This window comes from Trichosurus vulpecula, chromosome 7 (genome assembly GCF_011100635.1).
Source record: "Trichosurus vulpecula isolate mTriVul1 chromosome 7, mTriVul1.pri, whole genome shotgun sequence".
Classification (NCBI taxonomy): Eukaryota; Metazoa; Chordata; class Mammalia; order Diprotodontia; family Phalangeridae; genus Trichosurus; species Trichosurus vulpecula.
The window spans coordinates 29,730,031-29,752,468 of NC_050579.1; the positions used below are offsets into that span (position 1 = coordinate 29,730,031).

Below are 22,438 nucleotides of genomic sequence, written 5' to 3' on the forward strand. Positions count from 1 at the left end.
TTCTGTTACCTGTTATGATCAGGGAATAGGAAAGTCTGCTTAATTTTTGATTTAATATTTTCCCTCGATAACCTTCTTGGATTAACAAATTTTAGAATTAGAATACAATTAGTATACTTAATACTAAATGTTATTCTCTTTGATGTGTCAGAAAGCAATGCTGAATTTTTTATGTGCTCTGGTTACTATTTTGATGATTGGTGCAGTGTGAAAGTACCTCCTTTCCTTGTATTAAATTGTATTGAAACAAAGATATACTATGATGCCTTGATATATGCATGATCTCACTGTTGATGGTGGTACACCTTCTACCAGTACAGATTTTAACTTATTAATGCCTTCTCATTTTATGCAATTCTTGTCCCTATGGTGATTTGCACCCTCCATAGAGGGCCTGTCCAAGTTGCTAGAAATTTTCGTCAGGAACTTTTTATAGACTCAATGTATGTTTTCCTTTGCTCTTGCCAAGTGATCAGCCCACCTTCATATCCACTCTTGCACATCACATTTTATGCAAGGAAACGAATGATTTATCAATGCTACAGGTTATTTTCTCCATTCCCCTTTTGGTCATTTGCATTTTGCATTTTCTGAGTTTGTGTTGTTCACAGCCACATAACCTTATTTGGAGACTATTAGTGTCAAAAATGATTGTCTTTGGTAGCAAGGAGCAACTGACTGTCAAAGGATCATTAGGAGTATCCAGTTTTCCAAAGGCTATATGGTCCCTTTGTTTACTTCCTATTTAATTCTGGACCCACCTCATTCTCTGTAGTGCCTCTCCAAGATAGGTCTACTAATAGGATAGGCTGAGTGAAAGGTTGAGCTCTCCATCTTATTGCCTGCTGTAAGTCAGGCTGCATGGACTTGTTTAATGCCTTTTGAGTGGCCATGGATCTCTCTGAGGAGGCCCTATAGTGTTCCATTAATTTCTCATTGCTGTCAGCAAGACGTCATCTGCAAACAGAAGCATTTAGTGAACTCTGCCACCTTTGGGAAATTCCTCCTTTTCTTTTGGACTTCATGTATGACATATTAAGATTGTAGAGTTATACAGTTAAAGGAAGTTCCTGTCTGGTCTAATCTCTTATTGCAGATACCAAGCGGATAAGCTCAAGATTATACACAGGTAGCAGTAATTGAGCTGGAATCTTCTACGATGGTGGAGAACTCCTTTGGCCAGCTGTCCTTTGTGCTCCATGTTTTATGCTTTGATGTAATCAGGGCATAATTGAACAGAATTATTTCTTTACTGGTGTTTATCAAGAGATTCTGTATGATCTTAATATATGCATGGGAAACACATTAGAGGAGAGCCCTTTAGCTTACAGTGATATGCTGTGGTTTTATTATCATCCCATAAAATTTCCCTCGAAATATTTGTGGTATTGGTTTCAAATATACATATAACCACAGAGTATTTTTTTTATTATAACAATGTTTATTCTTTTTAAAGTTTATGACTGTTGTTTACTGTTGTTATTATAGACCATCCTTATTGAGTGGTATTTTTAGAGTAGTCAAGGAGATCTTTGCAGCTAAAATGAGAACTCTTTTGTTACCTTCTTTATTGTAGTAAACCTTCACTTTGAAGTAACATAATTTGTATATTAACCAGTATTTTTAATTTTTAGGTTGTAGCCTTCCAGTGCATTTGTCCCACTTTGTTTTTGAAAGTGTGGTGATAGCATCCTCCCTTTTCCAGAGCCCTTCACCTTGATTATACCTATCACTGGAGCAGCTGGGCGCTATCACGAGGGTGGGGTACAGAGAACTTCTATTTATTGTAGCTCTGCCATTTTCAAGACCCCATAAAAAGAACTTCTTTCTAAGCCTCAGTTTCTTCATCTGTCAAAAGAGGAGATTCAACTAGATGGACCTTAGAAATGCCTTTGAGCTTTAAATCTATGATGCTCTTGCTCCCATTTGACCCAAGAAATCATAAGTCCCCAGAGTTGAGTGAATTGCCTAAGATCCCTTGCTTAGTTTGTTGTCAAGTCTTGCCACCCAATGGGCCTAGTGTCCTTTTTACTGAATCCAGGTATGTTCCCCATCAAGGCTAGGCCATCTCATCATGGCTTCATTTCATAGTTAAGCCTTGAAAGCCTGCTTTTGTTGAAATGGCAGTGATTGTCTTAGTGGAAGAAATGGAATTTGTAAAATATTTGAATTTCACTCTCATCGTTGAGAGTAGTTCCTGGACATAATTGAATTATTCTTTTTTTTTTTCTTCATTAAGTTTTTTAAACCTTATAGTCAGAATTTAGAGTTTTAAAACTGTGACATTTATTTATATCTGCTAATTTTCAAAATCATGTATTATTTTTATTCTTTCTTCCTTAGAGAAAACACCAAAGAGAAAGACAAGACAGAAGGTACATCAGAAGAAACAGAAGAAAGGGAACAAGCCACACCTCGGGGTCGAAAAACAGCCAACAGTCAAGGTCGCCGTAAGGGTCGCATCACCAGGTCCATGACAAATGAAGCTGCTCAGGCCAGTGCAGCCGCAGCTGCTGCTACTGAAGAGCCACCAACTCCACTGCCGCCGCCGCCTGAACCTGGTGAGTGGCATCCCAGGCAAAGTGCTAGGTCATAAATAGTGGTACTGACCCTCATTTGGCATTTTGTCCATCACCAGAATTCAACAGTATCTATTAAATGCTTGCTATTAGATCCGGTAAAGCATATAAAGATGAATAATATTCAATCCTTCCCCTATAGGAACTGGTCTTTTGGAAGGGGAAATTACACTTGTACATGAATAGCTCTAGTACAAAGCAAAATGTGAAAAGTTAAACAAGATACTATGGGATTTCACCAGAAATGAGCTTACCTTTCTTTAGGGGTAGATGGAAGAAATCAAGGAAGACTTCATCAAAGTGCTAACGTTTATGTGGGCTCTGAAACATAGGTAGGAGTTAGTTGGAGAAAATGGAAGCAAGGGCATGGTGCTGTGGCTCCACTTTTTTTTACCTTGCCAAAATCACAAACAAAAAAATATTCAATCTTTGGAAACGGAGAGAGGAAGGAGAGGAACTCCACCTTCTGCAATCATTTCGTTATCATAGAAATAGCTTTTGTGGTCTGATAGTCTTGGTAGAATCAGAAGATACTTTTCTTGTGCTGAAGCAAACAGTCTTAAAAACTGGATTTTGGCTTATTTTATTACCCCGTATTTAAAGTAGTTTTAAAATGAATTCCTTGTAGCTTGTGTTCATTTTAAGTATGGAGAGGGTGTATACAGAATTTACACACACACATATTCGTAATACATAATAAAATCTCTTTTTATAAGCCAAGACAAATTTTCATTAACTTTAAAATATTAAGGTTTTTAATACCCTACATTAAGTTTTGTGTTAGGTTAAACCATAATAACATCTGATCTTCTTTTGAAATGTTTTTTCAGCCTAAGGCTACTGCTTCCTTTTCAACTTCCTATATTAGACTCCCTTGGTGTACAAAGTATTTTTGGTTATATATTAAGATAATACAAGGGCAAATGGTACCTGTTTGTGTATGTTTGTTACTTTGTATTTGTCTCCACCCTTGGAGATGTGTAGGGGCAGTTCACATTGTGTGAGTGTATACGGGATCTTCTGTCCCCTCCACGTGTCTCCATGTTTTGATATAGGTGATTTGCATATGGTTTGGCACTGTTTGGAGAATTGAGTCTCCTTTTTCCCCCTGGAGAGCAGATTAGAGAAAAACGACTCTGGTTTCTTAGGCTGCTAGGGACCTTGCAGTAGACAGGGGTTTGTTGAAGCCTGCATGTTGATCCCATTTTAAGGCCAACTATGCCCTTATCCCTTTCCTGCTATGACAGATTCTGGGTCTTCTACTCACCTCCCTGGCTTCCTTTAAATCTCAAATAATATCCCATCTTTTGCAGGAAGCTTTTCTCAACCCTATTTGTATCTCTAGAGCTTGGCACAATTCCTGGCACAGAGTAGGTGCTTGATAAACGTTTGATTGAATGATTCATTGATCTCTTCTAAGTTGATTAGCCCTATATCAGTTTACAGCTTCTTACCACTTTCCAAGCCCCTTCCTTGGCAAACTAGTATAAGGACTTGGCCTTTCAATAAACTAACCCAGAATAGAGCTTTTTTCCCTGGCTTCGAGGGCATATCCCCTCTTACCCAATCAGGTTCAAGATCAAAGCTCCAGTACAGTCACTGACCCGAATACAAAGAGGCACAGGCATCCCTAACCATACTCTCCTTATTTCCTTATTCAGGGTGGCATAATATTGGGGGAAAGTCCTTGGTTTGAAGTCTGAGGATCTGGGTTCAGATTTACCTCCATCACTTACTAGCTGCGTAACCTTAGGCAAGTCATTTTCTTCTCTGGGCCTCATTTTCCTTATGTATAAATGAGGCTGTTGGACTAAATAACCATCAAAGTCTGTGAAGTCCAGATCCGTGATCTTGGGCTCCATTTAAACATATTGAAATACTTAGGACAGTGTTTTAGTTGATCTGTGGATCTCCTCTGTGCCTTCCATCCGTACAGATACCAACCCACTCCCACCTCTTTGTCCTGCGTGGTTCTCCCCCATGCTGTCATTTAGTCTATAAGCTACTTCTTCCCTAGGGGAGGGATCCCAAGGATATCTCCATGTCTGTTCTGTTCCTTGTTCTGGAGGGCTTTATCCAGATATATGATCAAAAGTTTAGCTATATCTTTTTTGTTTTTTGTTGTTCAGTCATGTCAGATGAGGAAACAGGCAAATGAGGTGTCTGAGGCCAGATTTGAACTAAGGAAGAGCAGTCTTCTTGACTCCAGACCCAGCACTCTGTCCACAGCACCTCCTAGCCACATACATCTACATCTGTCTCACACCAAATCCACATTAAAGGTTTTCAAACATTTCACATTTTACAAGTATTCATTGAACTTTGCTGTTCCAAAAAACCAGTATGTTTGTTAAATATATTGCTTACTGAGTAAGCGGGGACTTAGGAGCAGATTCATTATAAAAGATTTATCTTTGAATGTAAATTAGTATATCTCCCTCAATAAGGTGATGTTAGTAAGAGGGATTGCGAAGCTCATCTAAATATGACCTCTTCATGATAACCTGAGTGTTGTTATGGATACAGTGGCTCCACCCAGTATCCATTTTCCATTCCAACACTAGTAGCTGATGTATTGAAATAACAGAGATCAAGTTGTGCACTTTGCTGTGGTCAGCTTTTTGTTCATAGAAGGCAATCAGTAAAAAATGTGTTCTATCAGTGAATAGTGTCACTTCTTAGAATGGGATTTTCGCCTTATATTTTCCTTGTCTTTTAGAAAATGATGAGCTCTGAAAGTGTGTGTCAGAATTTTTCCTTGAGGTTAAAAACTCTCCTAGAACTCATTTAAATTCAAATTGTAAGCCATGGCTGAGATTTGCATGTGCTTTGCTTCTCCTTATATGCCACACAGGCTGTTTGTTGTTGAAGTTTAAAAAAGTGAAAGAAGCACACTGCCCTTCTGACTGGTCTTGAAATGGTGGTGTGCAGGCCATATTTCTTCTTGTAGTAGGAAAAAGGATGGGAGCAGATTGGTGCAGTCAATTTAATCATTCAGGCATCTCCTCAGGTATGACTGCCTTTGTTTTCCTTTGTGGATGGATCTAGCGCTGAAATAGTATCTTTTGTTTGAAGAATGTTTGATTTATGTGTTAGTCCATTAATTCTGAGGAATTTCTCAAAAACACATGCACAAAAATCATCCTGTCTTCCAAAATACTAAGGATTAATCTGGTATATTCACCTGGCAGAATTTGGTCCATTTTATGTTACTTGAATTCTCCAAACACGATTCTTCTGCATCCATGGCAAGTATCATTTTTCATCCTTTTGGACATGATCAAATTGAAGTATTTATCCATATAATATGTTTCCCAGATATATGTAGTCTGGGTCATAATTGGGATTGAAATCCAGACTTCCTAAACAAAAACCTAGAGACTTATTTTTAGGCAAATTGAATAGAACCTGCATGACTTTTAAAAATTGTGAATTTTTCAAGGGTTGTTAGCTAAGGATTAACTGATTTCTGTAAAAGATAAATCCTTGTGATTGTAAGTTGCTTGTCACTTGAATTCTTCATTGGAACTACGAGGACATTGGTAGGCTTTTTCATTTTAAACTACTCCAAAATCATTATAGATTGACGGTAATCAGTCACAAACACCTTTATTGAGTCCTTACTATGTGTCTAGTGCTGTCCTACATAGAGCCCCCTGGAGCAGATCTCTTTATAAAGGGTATTTATGGAAACAATGCTCAGGTCAACAGGAGCAGTGCGGGGTGTTGAAGGGGTAGAGAAGTAGATTTGGTTTGCATGGGAATCATGAGCAGTCGGGCTGAGGCCATGGCGGAATGGTAGAGATTCCTTTCTTTACTGATAGAGCCTACAGTTATTATGCCTCCACAATGATAAGGGCGAATTCTCTTATTCCAGATATTCTTTTTCTTTTCCAAATGAATTTTTATTGATACTCCTTGCTTTAATATCACCTAGATTTCTCCCAGTACCTTTCCCCTCTCAAGTTTAGAAAGCTATTCTAAATGGCAAAGATATTTTTAAATGAAAGAAAAAGAGGAAGAGGAAAAAAAAACAGCAAAACTGATTAATTCAAAACAGTCTGAAAATATATGCAATGTTGTACCCTCCTGTACCTTCCACCTCTGCAGAAGAGTTTGGAGAGCTGTCTTTTCACATCCCTTCTAGGCATTCTTTAATTAATCCAAAGTCTTTACCCTTTTATTCTGTTTATACATTAGAATGTAAGCTCAAAAGGTAGTATTTAATTCATTATATTCGTATCACCTATATCTGGGAAGGACATAATAAATGTTTAATTATCAGATCCAATACTCAATGGTTAACCCAGTTTTAGGTACTTATGAGGTACTTTAGGTTCATGTAAGTTTTAAGTACAGAGTTCTCTTGGGAAAGGCCAAAAGTTATATGTAGAGGGGAGGAGAGGAGGTGGGAAGAGGCAGGATAGCAAGAACCCTAAATACTCTAAAGCAGAACTCATAGTGTTTCACATTGCTTAGAATCCATTTTTTAAGTTAATTTCATTTCTAAGAAGCCATTTAATTTGACTTGTGTATATGAGCCATTGTATATATCAGCTATAGGCCTTCCATGTCACAATTGTCTGTAGTTTGTGATTTTTTTTTTTTTTTTGCAGTGGGGAAGGCAGGGCAATTGGGGTTAAGTGACTTGCCCAAGGTCACACAGCTAAGAAGTGTTTCAAGTGTCTGAGGCTAGATTTGAACTCAGGTCCTCTTGACTTCAGGGCCAGTGCTCTAGTAAGTGCGCCACCTAGCTGCACCTAAAGCAATTTTTCTTCAGTTACTCCACCAACACTTTGTAACTTTTTGGGGGTGGGGGAGGAGGCAGGGCAATTGGGGTTAAGTGACTTGCCCAAGGTCACATAGCTAAGAAGTGTGTCAAGTGTCTGAGGCCAGATTTGAACTCAGGTCCTCCTGACTCCAGGGCCGGTGTTCTACTCACTGCGCCACCTAGCTGCCCCTAGTTTGTGATCTTTTAACAAGCATTTATTAAGCTCCCACTAGGTAGGCACACAAGCATAAAAGTGAGATGATTCCTCCTATCATGGAGCTTTTTACATGATGCTAAGGGGCATGCTCATAGATTTCAAAAGATGTAAGATATATAGGTATATATATATACACACACATATACATATACATATACATATACATATGTATATGTATACACACTTATATACATCCATCTTTCTATATAACTAGCTATAGATAGGTAGATGTGTACATACATGTGTACAGATAGATAAAAGCCAGTGATGGGGCGGGGGGACACTAACAACTGGCAGAATCAGGCAGTGCTTCAGATAAGCTTGAAGCATGGACTGGGCCAGTTGGACTGGAGTGCAGAGGATGCAATTAATGGGGGAGGGATAGAGGAAGGTGGAATTAGCCTCAACAGGACTATGAGTGACATTAAATGCCAAATGGAGGGACTTGTATTGTAAGCAAAGGGTGACAGGGAGTTACTAAAGCTCATTGCATAGAACATTATCAGGTCTTTACTCTGGTAATATCACTTTGATAGCTATATGGGTTATAGGTTGGAGAGAGGAAAAGCTGGATACCAATTAGGAAGCTATTGCTAATGATCTACATTGGATGTTTGTGGTGTGCATAGAGAGAATGGAACAGATGAGGAAGATATTGAGGAGATTGAGTGGACATATTGGGGTGGGGAGGGACAGGGGGAGTAAGAGTGAAGGATGACTCTTAGTTTGGAAACCTGAGTGGATTGGAAGCATCACAATGTCCTTGACAAAAACAAGAAAATAATAAGCAAGGGTGGCTTTATGGGGAAAGATAGTAAGTTTTATTTTGGGTGTGTTGAGTTTGAGATGCCGATGGGATGTCTAGGTGTGGGTGTCCACCAGACAATTGTGGGTACAGGACTCAAGCCCAGAATTGACCTAAGGCCCAGGTATAATTTACTGTGCGTGTTACCAACCGTCCTCACCTTTCACAGAGCAAAACATTGAAATGGAAGGGATGGTTACTTCTTCCTGGTAGATTTTTCTTCCTCCCCTGTTTCTCTGACCCTCACTTTGTACTTAGTAGAGTTTACTAATGAAATTTCTTGAATCTTTTGTGAAACATTACATAGCAAAATGATCGATTTTCTTGGAAGATTTTGGTGAAATCTTATTTATGAGCAGGAATCTCAACTAACTCATTACAAAGCACTAAATACTATGGAACATATTAAAAATCTTTTAGGAGGAGTTGTTGCTTCTATGTGTTGGAGAGTTGTTTTCTAAGAATTTTTATTTAAGACAAGTTAAAAATTGGTCTTTTAGATTTTGTTCTTGATGTCTAATGACATCACTTTTGTTTAAGCCTCTTAATTTCCTCTTCTATAATATCAACATAATGCTGCCTGCCATATAGATATTCTATCAGTTAATTTTAGTAGAATGTCTTCTGCATAAAAATTGTGCTTCAGTAGGTTAGTTTCCAAATAGAATACTGCTTGAATGCAGGACAAAATGTATTTCTGTACTTGAACAGCTTTTGTGTGTTCTTTGTGACGGGAGAATCTGCGAAAAGATGATTTGTTCTATAGATAGACTCTCTACCAGATGCCTCAGGAAAACTTTTTCCCCCTCTTAAAACCTTATGTGACGCATTATGCTTACAAAATGTCCTGAGTGTTCCTATGATTCATTTGACTTGTTGACATCAGTACTTTGTAAGTTCCTTTGAAGTTTTAACGTAAAACAACTTGATGAAAGATTTGAATCACTTTAGCCAGCATTATTTGTATAATTTATCATTTATTGTTGGAGTTTTGCAAGTGTGGTTTCTATCAGGCAACTATTTTATTCATTAAATAGCTGAAAGAAGTGTTGTCTTTTACATTTAATTTTAATTTAATTTTCTTAATTACATGTGGACAAAAAATTTTAACACATTTAAAATTTTTTTGAGTTTCATATTCTCCCCTCCTCCCTCCTTTAGAAGGCAAGCAATTTTATATAGATTATATAAGTGCAGTCATACAAAAACATTTCAATAATAGCCATGCTGCAAAAGAAAACACAGACCGAAGAAAACCAAGAATAATGAAGAAAGTAAAAATCTGCATTCAGACCCGATCTGTTCTTTCTATGGAGATAGTTTTTTTTAATTCTAAGTACTTTGGGAATTTTCTTGGATCATTGTATTACTGAGAGTAGTTGTCATTTACAGTTGGCTGTCTTGCAATATTGCTGTTATTATGTCCAGTCTTCTCCTCGTTCTACTCATTTCACTTTGCATCAGTTCATGTAAGGCTTCCTGGGTTTTTCTGAAAGCAGCCTTTTCTCATTTTTTAGAACACAATAGCATTCCATCACAATCATATGCAGCAACTTGTTTAGCCGTTCCCCAATTGATGGGCATCCTATTTACTTCCAGTTCTTTGCCACCACAGAAAAAGAGCTGCTCTGAATATTTTAGGTGCTTTTTAATAGTGATTAGAGCATTTTTTTAATATGACTACAGATAGCTTTGTTTTCTTCGTTTGAAAACTGCCTATTTATATGCTTTGACTATTTATCAGTTGGGGAATGACTTGTATTCTTATAAATTTGATGCAGTTCTCTATATGTTTGAGAGATGAGGTCTTATCAGAGACACTTGCCATAAATTTTCATGTCCTGCTTTCCTTCTAATCTTGGCTGCCTTGGTTGTGTTTGTATAAAAGAACTTTTTAATATAATGATTATCCATTTTATATCCTGTAATGCTTTCTGTCTTGTTTAGTCATAAAATTTTCCCTTAGCCATGAATCTGACAGCTGCAGTCTTCCATCCTTTGATTTGCCCATAATTTTACCCTGTATGTCTAAATTATGTTTGACCATGTTGGTTTATACCTAGTTTTTGCCAAACTGCTTTCCAGTTTTCCCCACAATTTTCGTCAGGTAATGATTTCTTGTCCCAAAATCTTGGCTCTTTGGGTTTGTTAGACACTAGATTGCTATGGTCTTTTACCACTGTGTATTTTGTATGTAACCTGTTCATTGATGCACCATTTCTCAGTCAGTACCAGATTGTTTTGATGATTACCGCTTTGTAATACAATTTGACATCTGGTACTGCTAGGCAAACTTCCTTCACATTTTTTTCATTGATTCCCTTGACATATATATATATTCTTGACCTTTTGTTCTTCCAGATGAATTTTGATACTCTTTTTTTCTAGCTCTATAAAATAATTTTTTGGTAATTCGATTGGTATGGTGTGAGATAAGTAAATTAATTTAGGCAGAATTGTCATTTTTATTACATTGACTTGGCCTAAACATGAGCAATTAATATTTCTCCAGTTGTTTTGATCTGACTTTATTTGTATGAAATAGTGTTTTATAATTGTATTTATATAGTTCCTGCATTTGTCTTGGCAGGTAGACTCCCAAGTATTTTTTCTTGTCTCTAGTTATTTTTAATCGAATTTCTCTTTCTTGCTGCTGGACTTTGTTGGTAATACATAGAAATGCTGATGATTTATGTGGGTTCATTTTATATCCTGCAACTTTGCTGAAGTTGTTAATTATTTCAACTATATTTTTAGTTGATTCTCTAAGTACATCATCATATCATCTGCAAAGAGTGATAGTTTTGTTTCCTCATTGCCTGATCTAATTCCTTCAATTTCTTTTTCTTATTGCTATAGCTAGCATTTTTAGTAGAATATTAAATAGTAGTGGTGATAATGGGCATTTTTGTTTTACTCCTGATCTTATTGGGAAGCCTTCTAGCTTAACCCCATTACAGATAATACTCAGCAGTGGTTTTAGATAGATATTACTTACTTTAAGGAAAGTTCCACTTATTACTATGTTTTCTAGAGTTTTTAATAGCAACAACTGTGGAATTTTGTCAAAAGCTTTTTCTGCATCTATTAAGATAATCATATGATTTTTGGTTTTTTTGTTATTGGTATGGTCAGTTATACTGATAGTTTTCCTAACATTGAACCAGCCCTGCATTCCTGGTATAAATCCTACCTGGTCAAAGTGTATGATCTTTGTAATATATTGCCATAATCTCCTCGCTAATATTTTATTTAGAATTTTTGCCTCAATATTTATTAGGGAAATTGGTCTGTAGTTTTCTTTTTCTGTTTTTCTCTTCCTGTTTTAGGTATCAGTACCATATTAAATTAAAAATATAATACAGGTCATTAAGGAATTTTGTTAGCATTCTGTGTTCAGCTCAATCTCTGTTAACTTTCGCATCTGGGATTTGACACACCCTGCCTTGCATTGCCATAAGCAATGTTATTTAGCAGTGACGTCATCAATACATTATGATCAAATGCCCTGCTATTAGTATTAGTATAATACTGCAGAGTATTAAGTAATTTCAGCTTTAATTCTAATTTTATTTTCTGAGATACTGAGTCTTGGAAATATGTTATTCTTGTATAGTATAATAGAAGTTTTTTCTTAGGCATAAATTTTGATTAAACACAACAGCTTAGTAGTTTCCAGTTACACCAATAACACTGGGTTTGCCTCATTACTCTATACTAAATCTTCACAAAGCTAGTAATTTACAGAACACTAAACAAGTAGGAAAATTAGTTGTGTGTAAATGCATTTGTTAGGTATGAGGAAAGTCTTTGTAGTCATGACAGTTTAAGGAAGAGCTGGATTTCACTCATTTAACGTGAAGAACCCGTAGTATTTCATCCTACAAGAGCATGAGTCTTCTCCTAGTCTTCTGTTAAAGAAACTGGGGCCTTCACATACTTCTTTTTCCCAGTATTCTGAACATGTCATTTCATAGATGAATTGATTGTGAGAAATGATTGGTACTAAAGAAAACAAATGCATTTTCCTGATCAGATTCCTTGGTTTGGTTTTAGCTTCTGCTGAACCTGTGGAAACTTCACGTTGGACAGAAGAAGAGATGGAAGTTGCTAAAAAAGGTAAAGTTTGGCATGGTTGGATGCCGCTTCTTGGTATTTGTGGCCATGGAGATTTTGCAGACATGCCACAGAATTGCCCTCTTCTTTCTCTAAGAGAGAATAATCTTGAAAACTGTCATATATCAGAGGAAACATGTTGCTCTTGAAAATGAAATTGAATTTTAGAATCAGTATGAAAGGTTTATTGGAGGGAACTGTGGGAGAATTTTTCTATGATAGGAAAAATCTTTTTTGAGTGATGTCAGTTTCTATTTCAGTGTATCCTTGTAGTGTCCATTGTCAGGGGGCTGCTGCACAAGGGGGACAGTTGTATAGTATTCTCATGGACAGCTTTTCAAAGAATCTTACCGTTTGGCAGGAAAGAGCTGCTCCATGCTGCTGGGGATGAGTATTCTAATTCTGTCCTTTACCAGCCATTCTCCTTATGGAAAGTAAATATCCTGGCTCATGTCCCCATGCACATGTGAAAAAAAAACATCACTTTACTCAGTTGTGATTGTTTTTCCTTTATAAGAAATGAGAATTGCTTGAAACCTCTCACAACCCTGCATTGTTCCTCTCACATGCTGCTCATTAAACACCCTATCATTATCACTCTAGTCACATTTTCCTGGCCTATATTGTGAATATTGCAAAATTTGAAATAGCCCTGAAGTCATTAGCAATATAACTAATGCTATTTGACTTTATAGAAACTTTTTTTTTGGAAGGGGGGAAGGCAGGGCAATTGGGGTTAAGTGACACAGCTAATAAGTGTGTCAAGTGTCTGAGGCAGGATTTGAACTCAGGTCCTCCTGACTCCAGGGCCGGTACTCTACTCACTGCACCTCCTACCTGCCCCACTTTACAGAAACTATTTGAGAGACATTAATAAGAAATTTTGTATTGCGTTGATGTTTCTTTTGCAGTTATGTGTAAAGAAATTAGAGGTAATATGTGTGACCTTTTCATGAATGACCTTTTAAATTTCTTTTCCTTTGAGCATATATTTATTGATTTCTTTAAAAATTATAGAAAAACAAGCTACATCAAAAATAAAACATTTAAAAGAGTTTTTGGATCAAAGTCTTTTTATTTGAATGGACATATGTTTGGGTATGTATATACACACCCAACCGTATACACCTCTTATAGCTTTCATGGCAGTTGGATTCTGATACTACAGAATTATGGGGTTCAGGTGGCCTTGGGTTCTGTAAGGTGATATCAACAGGTCTTCCAAAGCTGACAGAGTTTTTTCAAGCCCTAGGCCTTTTGACATGCCCTGAATTTGCTATTCAAGGAGAGGCCTGGCTCTATTCAGAAAAGCTCCTTGCTGGAGATGGATTTTTGCAAACAAAGCAATTCATAGAGGCCATCTACAAAGCTATCTATTGAGGGTTTATGTGCTCTACAGACAAAATCAGAGGAATGAATAACTTCATTTTGTAGCAGTTTCCATTTTACAGATGAAGAAATGAAGACCTGTAATTAGTTCCTTTGTCAGTGATACACAGCTAGTTGATAGTCATCTGCCCTTGTCTCTGACATAGGAAGCCGTGTTGTGTGCCTACCAACCACGTTTACAAAACTTAGCTTTTTGTATATCTGTCTCTTCCAGTTTTGGACAGGAACCTCTTATTTAATACTGAATGACTTAGGACCATACATTTGAGCATCTGCTATGTATAAGACACTAAGAATACAAAGATGATTCTGACACATGCCCTACTTTCAGTGTCTAATGGGGGAAGGGAGAAGACCTGCACACCATGTGTCCATGGCAGAGTGTGACAAGGTCAAAGACAAGTCCACACAAAGTGTCTGAGAAATTTAAAGAAGTTGAAAAGGTTTCTTTTTGGCCAGGTGAGCGGTCAGGGAAGGCTTTGTGGAAGAGCCTATACCTGAATTGGCCCTTGAAGCACTGAGCGCATTTCCACAGATGATTATTTGTGAGGTTATGAATTGTTAGTTCCAGGTACAGAAAACACTGGGAGCAAGTGCACAAAGACAGGGGAGGGTAGAACAGATGAGCAGTGGATGAGCAGTACCCTGGTTTGGCTAGAATGGAGAGTACATGAAGGATGTGACAGTATGAATGAGGCTGGAAAGGTCGACTGGAGCCGCATTGTAGAGGCCCCCAAATGCAAGGTGAGGGAGCGTCTACTTTCCTCAGGAGGCACTGAGGCAGCACAGAAAATGGTTGCTTTTCATAACAGAACATTAGGAAGATTATTCAGGCAGCAGTTTAAAGGATGGATGACTAGTGAGGATGTTAATATAATATCTCCCTTTGAGCAGATAAGAGCAGGAACGAAGATCTATTGTAGTGAGTATTGGAAAGGTAAGAAAGTGCCAAGACTGGCAGGAGTTTCAGAAACATGTCTGACAAGGTTGGTTAGCTGATGCAAAGTAGAAAGTAAGGAATAGGAAGTAATCAAGGGTGATTCTGGAGCTTCGAGCACTTTGGCGATAGGAAGACAAGTCAGACAGTTAAGGGAGAAGCAAGCAGAGCAGGAGGAAGCAGCTGTGAAGGTTAGTTGTGAACACTCATAACTTAAACTTAAGTTTAAGGTTTCCCCTGGAGGTAGCCTATGAACATATCTTGCAGGCAATTGGGAATTGAGAACTCCAGGGAATGGTGAAGGGCACCGATTTGGGAGTCATTTACAGAAAGATATTTATGGAAGCTATGGGGAAAAGTGGAAGAGATTGCCAACATAGAGAATCTAGAGAGAGAGAAGCAAATCTTGGTGGCTATGCATGTTTCAGTTACTGGCTAGTTTTTAGTAACTCAGAATCCCTTTGGCCTCTTCTAGTTTATGGTCTCACCTAAAGAAATAGATCAGCTGTTCCCCAGCCCATGTGGGAAAAAAAAAAGGACCAGTGGCATCCAGATTTAAATACTTAAATCCCCCACGTGGTGGTTATTAAGAGAGCATGTGCATTAAAGTGAAGGATAAATGTGAGCTGTGCAGAGACTCCAACCTCTACCCAAAAATCATTCCCTCTACACTGTGCAAAAAATAATCATCCAACCTTTGTTTGAAGCCCTCTGCTTGGGAGCCATCCATGACTTTCTGAGGCAGCCAGTGCAGCCTGACTTGGCTCTATAGCATCTTTCATACACTGCTTTTAGTTCCTTTTCTCAGGCGGGAGGAGTCTTTCAGAGACTTAAAGCTTAGTGTCTTCTCCAGGCTGTACCTTCCTGTAAGATTGGTTGGGCAAAAAAGCAAGAGGGAAGGCATTTGAGGAGAGGACATTTTGGTGTGTTTGTGAAGCAAATAATTTTTTTTAATGGTGAAGGAGCTCAGTATAGAGAAGACCGAAGACCAAGGTAGAATACCTGGATGGGGATGGGGAAGGGGAAGGGGAGGGGGAGGTGGGAGTAGGAATCCCTTTAGAAGGCTCAAGGAGCTTTCATTGAATGAATAAAAGAAAGAACTTATAAGCACCTACTTTGTCCCTGGCACTGAGCTAAGTGCTAGGAATACAAAGAAAAGCAAAAAACATTCCCTGTTCCCTAGGAACTCACAGTCTAATGGGGGAAAAACATTCAAATAAATAGGGACATAGAAGATTTATATAGGATGAATTGTAGATCATCAGTGGAGGGAAGGGGGATCAGGAACGGCTGGGCTTCTGGCTGTATCAGTTCCTATAGTCATAAGTGGGGGCCCAGGCTTGGAGCAGCTTGGTTTTTGGATTGTGGATGGAGTGGCAGCTTTCTAACATCCTGAAGGATTTGCTCCCTAGACATAGTTTTTCAGTAAGCTGGTAGGCTTGGGGCATGTGTATGGGAGGTTTTTATTTGCTGCATTTATCTGCTTGGTATTTCAATATTATCCTCTTGGACTGTGTATTAGTCATAGAAACCCCTTTTATCAAGTAGTGAGACAGAGTAGGTTTTAAGACCCTTTATCCTATGTTTTACCACATACTTGAGCTTCACAGTATTTATGTTTGAAAACTCATTAGCCTTGCCATTCCAAGGGGAGCAGTGGTGTAAAGAGGTCATTTTATATTGATTTGTTCTTAGCTTTGAAGTATAAGGTTAGATCTGTTTTGGAAAGTCTCCACTGCTTGAACTATTAACAGCATTCACCAAGTTCTGAACAAGCATCCGGCATCTCCACCCATCCTTGCCCGTTCCTGACTTTGTTGTGAGAATAGCCAGCATAACTGCTCAGGCTTATGCAAGCCCAGCTCCAAGTTCTCTGACTCCATTTCCTATAGAAGGTAGAGGGGGTAGGGAAAACAGGTGTCTAGTGTCATTTAGAAGCCATTCCTTCCCCTTGACCCCTTGTCTCTTGGCAGCACAGTCATGATGGTTGTGTCAGCAGAGGGTGTTGGAAACAAACTCACCCTGTTTCATGGGCGACGCTCCTGTAACACAGCTTCCTAGTCTGTTTTTTGTTACTTGTTGACAATTCATGGGTTCCACGTACCTTTCTTCTCTTTTTCTTTTACACAGGCTTAGTTGAACATGGTCGGAACTGGGCAGCAATCGCCAAAATGGTGGGGACTAAAAGTGAAGCCCAGTGTAAAAACTTTTACTTCAACTACAAAAGGCGTCATAATCTGGACAACCTCCTGCAGCAGCACAAGCAGAAGGTGAGTATGGCTTTGGCGAGGACAGGTTGATCTTAGGGTGAAGGAAGTGGCTATACTGAAATGCCTGCTTTGATCATGTTTACTGTATGCACTTAGTGGGTCTTCTTAAGAGTAAGGAAAGCACAGCAGCATGGACTCCAAAGCCATCTCAGCTTCATTCTTAGTAGGGCCTTTGCTGCTGCTGTAGCTCTCTGACCAAAGAGGTATTGGGGCAGAGTGTTGTCTTGTTCAACTTAACATTGTGGGGAAAGGACATGGGACAAAACTGAGCCTCAGAGAAAGAAGTGACTCATGTGGTCATGGTCCCATGGCTGGCAATTGTGAGAGCTGTGTTTTAAACCCAAGTCTAGCGTTGTTATCCTACTATCTTGGAAAGGATCAACTTTGCCTGTACACGTACGCGTACACATACACATACATGTGTGTGTGCATGCATGTGCATTCAACAAATGCATCTCTCCTGTTTTTGCCTTCATGGCCCAATAGAGGGCTGAATAACGCAGTTAGCATGTAGCAAAGATGAGCTAAACTGAATTGAAACTAAAAATGATTGTGCCATTGTGGGTGGTTGGATAGGTAGGTATGTCTCCATGAGTATATGTGTACTTGGGCATAGCTATCAGTACATATAGGAGGCAGCATGGTGAAGTACAGGAGAATTGGAGTCAGAAGTCTGGAGTTCAAATGCTGGCACTGCCACTTACTACTTCTCTGAATGTGGGCCTCAGTTTTCTCATCTGTAAAATAAAGGAGTTGTATTGGGTAGTCTGTGCATCCCCTTCAACTCTTAATCTGTGATTATATGGTGTGCGTGGGTGTGTGTGTGTGTGTGTATTGCACACCTCTGTGGTGTTTGGAGTGGGCCATGTATTAGGGGCTGGAGAGCAGAGAAACATGAATGGGTAAGTTACTGTTGGTTGCATGGATATATAATCTGTATGTGTGTATCAGTCAAGAAACCAGCATTTATTGAAAACCTATTATGTGTCATGTGCTGTTCACATCTTTACATACACATGCATACATACATACGCACACACACACACATGCAGGTTGTATCTGGATACACATTTATATATATGGTATTTGGGGGTAAACATGTGTCAGAGTGGGCCCTGCTCCACTCTGGGGGGGCAGAGGGTGTCTGTTGAGGGGGTGTGGTGCCTGGGGTGCCTGTGGGTATCGATGCTTACGGATTCAGGTGTATCGGAAGGAACCATAGAGCTCAGTCCAGCAGGGTCTTTGCCTTAATGGACATGAGAAGAAGAGTTGCTTGCTGCTCCAGCATCTTCCCCTCATATACTGGAGCTGAGGAGCTTCTCATTAACATACTGTGGATGAGAAATCCCAAGACAGAGATCCTGGACAGTCTGAGCCTTCCCGGCCACATGTGCATGTCAGCTTAGAAGAGAAGTGTCCACTGGCCCATGCAGATGGGGATTACTGGTGTTCAGATGTGTGCATTTGTACAACGTAGTGTTGAAAAATGCCCCTAGGTAGACCTGTGATTTGTTGTGCCGAGATGGCCACGTGTCCCATGACCCTGTGGCAGAGCTGACTACTGAGATTGGAAGCAGAAATGGGGCCTATTTAATGAGGGTAAATAAAGAAGTAGGTTAAGGGTTAGTAGCAGGAAATATTTCATAATGTGTGATTTCATCACTGAACGTTGCATTCTCCTTGGGCAGCAGACACACTGTCACATTGTCCTACTTTTTAAAACTTTCCATCTTGGTGTAATACCTGGAAAATCTGGTATTCTCTTGGCATTCCATGGGTGACAAGCTGTTCTTCTAGCCCATAGTCCATTGAAGTAGGAGGAATGTCCGGAAAGCTAAAAATCAGATGCCATATATGAAAGACATCACAGGTGTTAGGGAAAAAAGTTTATCTTCACTTTTATTTTTGCCGCATGCAAGAAAAGAGGGAGGATATTGGCCTGCCTGTGAGAAAGCTTTGGGTTACGTTTTCACTTGGGCAGAATGCTGATATATCCAAGAAGAGGGGTCAGTGACTTTAGGTTGTGTTTCTCATTCTCAAGCATCAGTTATGAGAACTCTGCCTGCTTTGTGTTTTTAAATCTAGCATTTAGGTAGCACTGTAAGGGTTGCCAATGCTTTATAATTATTAACCCTGGGAAGGAGGTGCTGATATTATCCCCATTTTACAGTTGAGGAAGCTGAGGCATGCAGAAGCCCAAGGTAATGTCGAAGTGAGTGTCTAAGGCTAGATTTGCTTAATATCTGGGCTTCTTGCCTCCAGGCCCTGTGCTCTGTCTACTGCATCACTAGCTGCCAGTTGTCATTCTTCCTCAGAATGATGTGTTAATGGCTTCACTTTTTACTTTTGGCTTTCATTGCATTTTCACAGCAGCTCCATGAGGTACGTACTGACAGCATTGTTTTCCCTTTTTGTGGGACAAGGACATTGAAGCCCAGGAGAGCTTGGTAACTTGGCTGTGGCCTCACAGATCAGATTCCAGATCTCTTCTGTCTCCAGTTCTGATCTCCTTCCACTACAGCAGAGAGGCCTGTCACCGTCAGTCATTTAAGATGTGTTTGCCTGAAAATTATGCCTCGTGTAGACCCTGGTCTAGTGCTTGTTATTTGGGCCCGTTAATATTGGTTTAGAGGAGCATCCCTGTCTCCTGCTTTTGTAGTACTGCAGGTTCTTAACTTACTTTCTCTTTATTTAGTCTTCACGAAGGCCCCGGGAGGAGCGAGACGTGTCCCAGTGTGAAAGCATTGCTTCTACTGTCTCTGCTCAGGAGGATGAAGATATTGAAGCCTCCAATGAAGAAGAAAATCCAGAAGACAGCGAAGGTAGTAGCTGGAGATATCTGAAACTATTAGGGGTGGGTTTTGCTACTGTTGTTTCCAGATCTCCCAGTTTATTTAATTGACTAAGTCATTTGGGAATAGCTTCATAAAGGAAATAATTGTGATTGCATTTCCACAGCATGAGGCCTTTCATCGCCCCCGTTGTGAATGCTGCATGATTAACAAGGTTCTGAAGATTGTGCAGGGGCAATGTAGGGATCGTTCTCTCTGTAAAAATGCTTTGTCTGATACTTTAATTCTGCATCCAGCTTCTTCTAGGCTTAACTACCTACTGTGTGTAAAGTGCTGTTAGATGCTGGCCGAGGTACAGAGATCAGTAAGACTTGGTTCTTAGCCTTGAGGAGCTTATGTGCTAGCTAGATGAATGATACATATTCAGTACTGTACAAAAAGTCACAATTATCCAATAAATCACAAATAAGTAGAGTGTGAAATAGACTGATAGAAGAAGATGCAACAAAGAGACTGTATTTTCTCATAATAACTAGATTAGAGAGTAGAACATGAGACATACAGAATCCTGTGCAAGTTCCAAGAGAAGAAGCCCCTTCTAACCTCAGGGAGGCGAATGAATAGGTGCTTGTCTGTCTCTTCTCTTACCTGTTAAGAGGGTGATCCTTCCAACAGGCTTGTTATGTCATCAGAATGTAGTTTCCCTGCAGTGGTGTCCTGTCCCCACAGGATAAAGTCCAAGCCACACACTCTCCCACTGCCATTTTCCTGTAGCCCAGGCTCTCCCAGCTCCATGCACTCCTCTCTTCCTTTTGTGGAAATGCTGTCCTTCAGCACTCACACTCCATCTTCTCTAGAAAGCTTTCCTATGCTGTCTCAGCAAAAAGAGAAATTCTCTTTAATTTTTTTCTCTGTTCCAACAGTACTTATTACTTTTCCTGTAGCACTTCCCATGTTTTAGCACCTTTTAGCACAGTGCTGGCACAAATGTTTATGGAACGAATGAATGTTTTCCTTTGTATTATGGCTCTTATCTTGTTCCACTTTGTAGACATACCAGCATCTGGCACAGACCTTAATGCATAGCTCCTTCTAGGCTTTCCATCCACTAATAAAGTACTATGAGACCTGAATGTCAAGTCAGGCCCTGTCCTTTTCTTTGGAACAGACATTTTCCTTGTCCTAAGCCTCTCTTAGGCTAATGCTCAATAATATAGAAAAATGTCATTTACATTGGTCTTCAGTAGAACAAGACAAGCCAGTGTGGAGCCAGAAGGACCTCGATAGTAATTGTTCTTCTGGTGTTGTGACTAAGGGCAAGTCCCTTCTGCTTTCATGCTCTTTGATACTTCTCAGAGACTGAATATCAGAAGGGGGAGTTTCTACCTTGTGGAATTCCCCATGCTAATGAGATCAGAGGTTTGGATGGAAAAAAATTTGAAATTGTTACAGTAAATAGCTGATTCCTTGAAATGCAGGTTAAAATATGGTTTTCACTTTATGAAGTTTCATTTTCATATATAGTGCTCTGTTATGCATCAGTATTTAGAAGGGAGATTCTAGTTTGAGGTGGATGAAAACCTATGGAATCCTTTAAATTTTCAATTGCAGGTTTTCAGAAAGATTTCAAAAGGATTTTTTGGGGAAAAATTCCTTTAGGGCAAAAGGGTTGTTTACTTATAAAGTATAAACTGATAACTTAAGAGTCCCAGCCCTCACCCATCCAAGCTAGTAAAATGTCCACTTTTCCAAATTCCTACCAGTTAGATTGGACACTAGACCCTTGTTGATTCCTGAATGTGTGTGTTATCCTTATGTTTCAGGTGCTGAAAATAGCTCTGATACGGAGAGTGCACCTTCTCCCTCCCCAGATGAAGGTGCCAAGCCAGGTGAGGACCCTCCTGAAAATGCCACATCTGGGTTAGCCAGTGAGGCTCCGGTAGAACTGGAATCCACTACAGGTGGCCCCAGTGCATCACCTGCATCTGTCATTCCAAGTGCAAAGCCAGGAGCGGGACAGGAAGCTGTGGAAGCTCAAGTAAAGGAGGAAGTCAATGGAGACTCAGAGGAGCCCATGGACATTGAGAGTGAAAGCCTCTCTGCTGAAGCTCAGCCCCTTGTTGGTTTCTCTGGGCAAACCAAAGCAGAACCTGGTGATACAGAGATGAGGCTGCCAGAAAGTGTTCAGGTGAAAGCAGAGAGTGATGCCAAAGAAAGGGACTCAGAAAGACCCAAGGAAAAGCCTGAGCCGGAGGACGTGAACTTTGCCCTAGCTCAGACTTCCAGTGCCCTGAGGCCTGAGTCTCGATCTGACAATGATTCCAGTGCTACCTGTAGTGCCGATGAAGATGTGGATGGAGAACCTCCTGAGAGGCAAAGGTGAGAGAGGGCCCACATTCTCTGGGATAATTAGGATGTTAGGACTAGGCAGCTGCTCTGCTTGGCATACGGAAAAGGCACAGGGTAGATGGCAGTCTGCAGGATGACTGAGCATTTATTAAGTGCCTACAAGGTGTGAGGCACTGTGCCTAGTGGCACAGAATAAAAGAAGTCATTGTCTTC

At 39.6% G+C, this 22,438-nt stretch overlaps 1 protein-coding gene across 11 annotated transcripts in view; it reads left to right on the forward strand.

Moving 5' to 3' along the window:
- Positions 1–22,438, forward strand: part of NCOR1 (nuclear receptor corepressor 1) — a 182,735-nt gene that overhangs the window by 108,738 nt on the left and 51,559 nt on the right. For all 11 annotated transcript variants that reach the window (XM_036765749.1, XM_036765750.1, XM_036765748.1 and 8 more), the window contains 5 exons: positions 2,344–2,561; positions 12,429–12,491; positions 16,945–17,084; positions 19,780–19,906; positions 21,700–22,255. In XM_036765749.1, the coding sequence (XP_036621644.1) occupies positions 2,344–2,561; positions 12,429–12,491; positions 16,945–17,084; positions 19,780–19,906; positions 21,700–22,255 (1,104 nt within the window). The remainder of the gene's footprint in view (positions 1–2,343; positions 2,562–12,428; positions 12,492–16,944; positions 17,085–19,779; positions 19,907–21,699; positions 22,256–22,438) is intronic.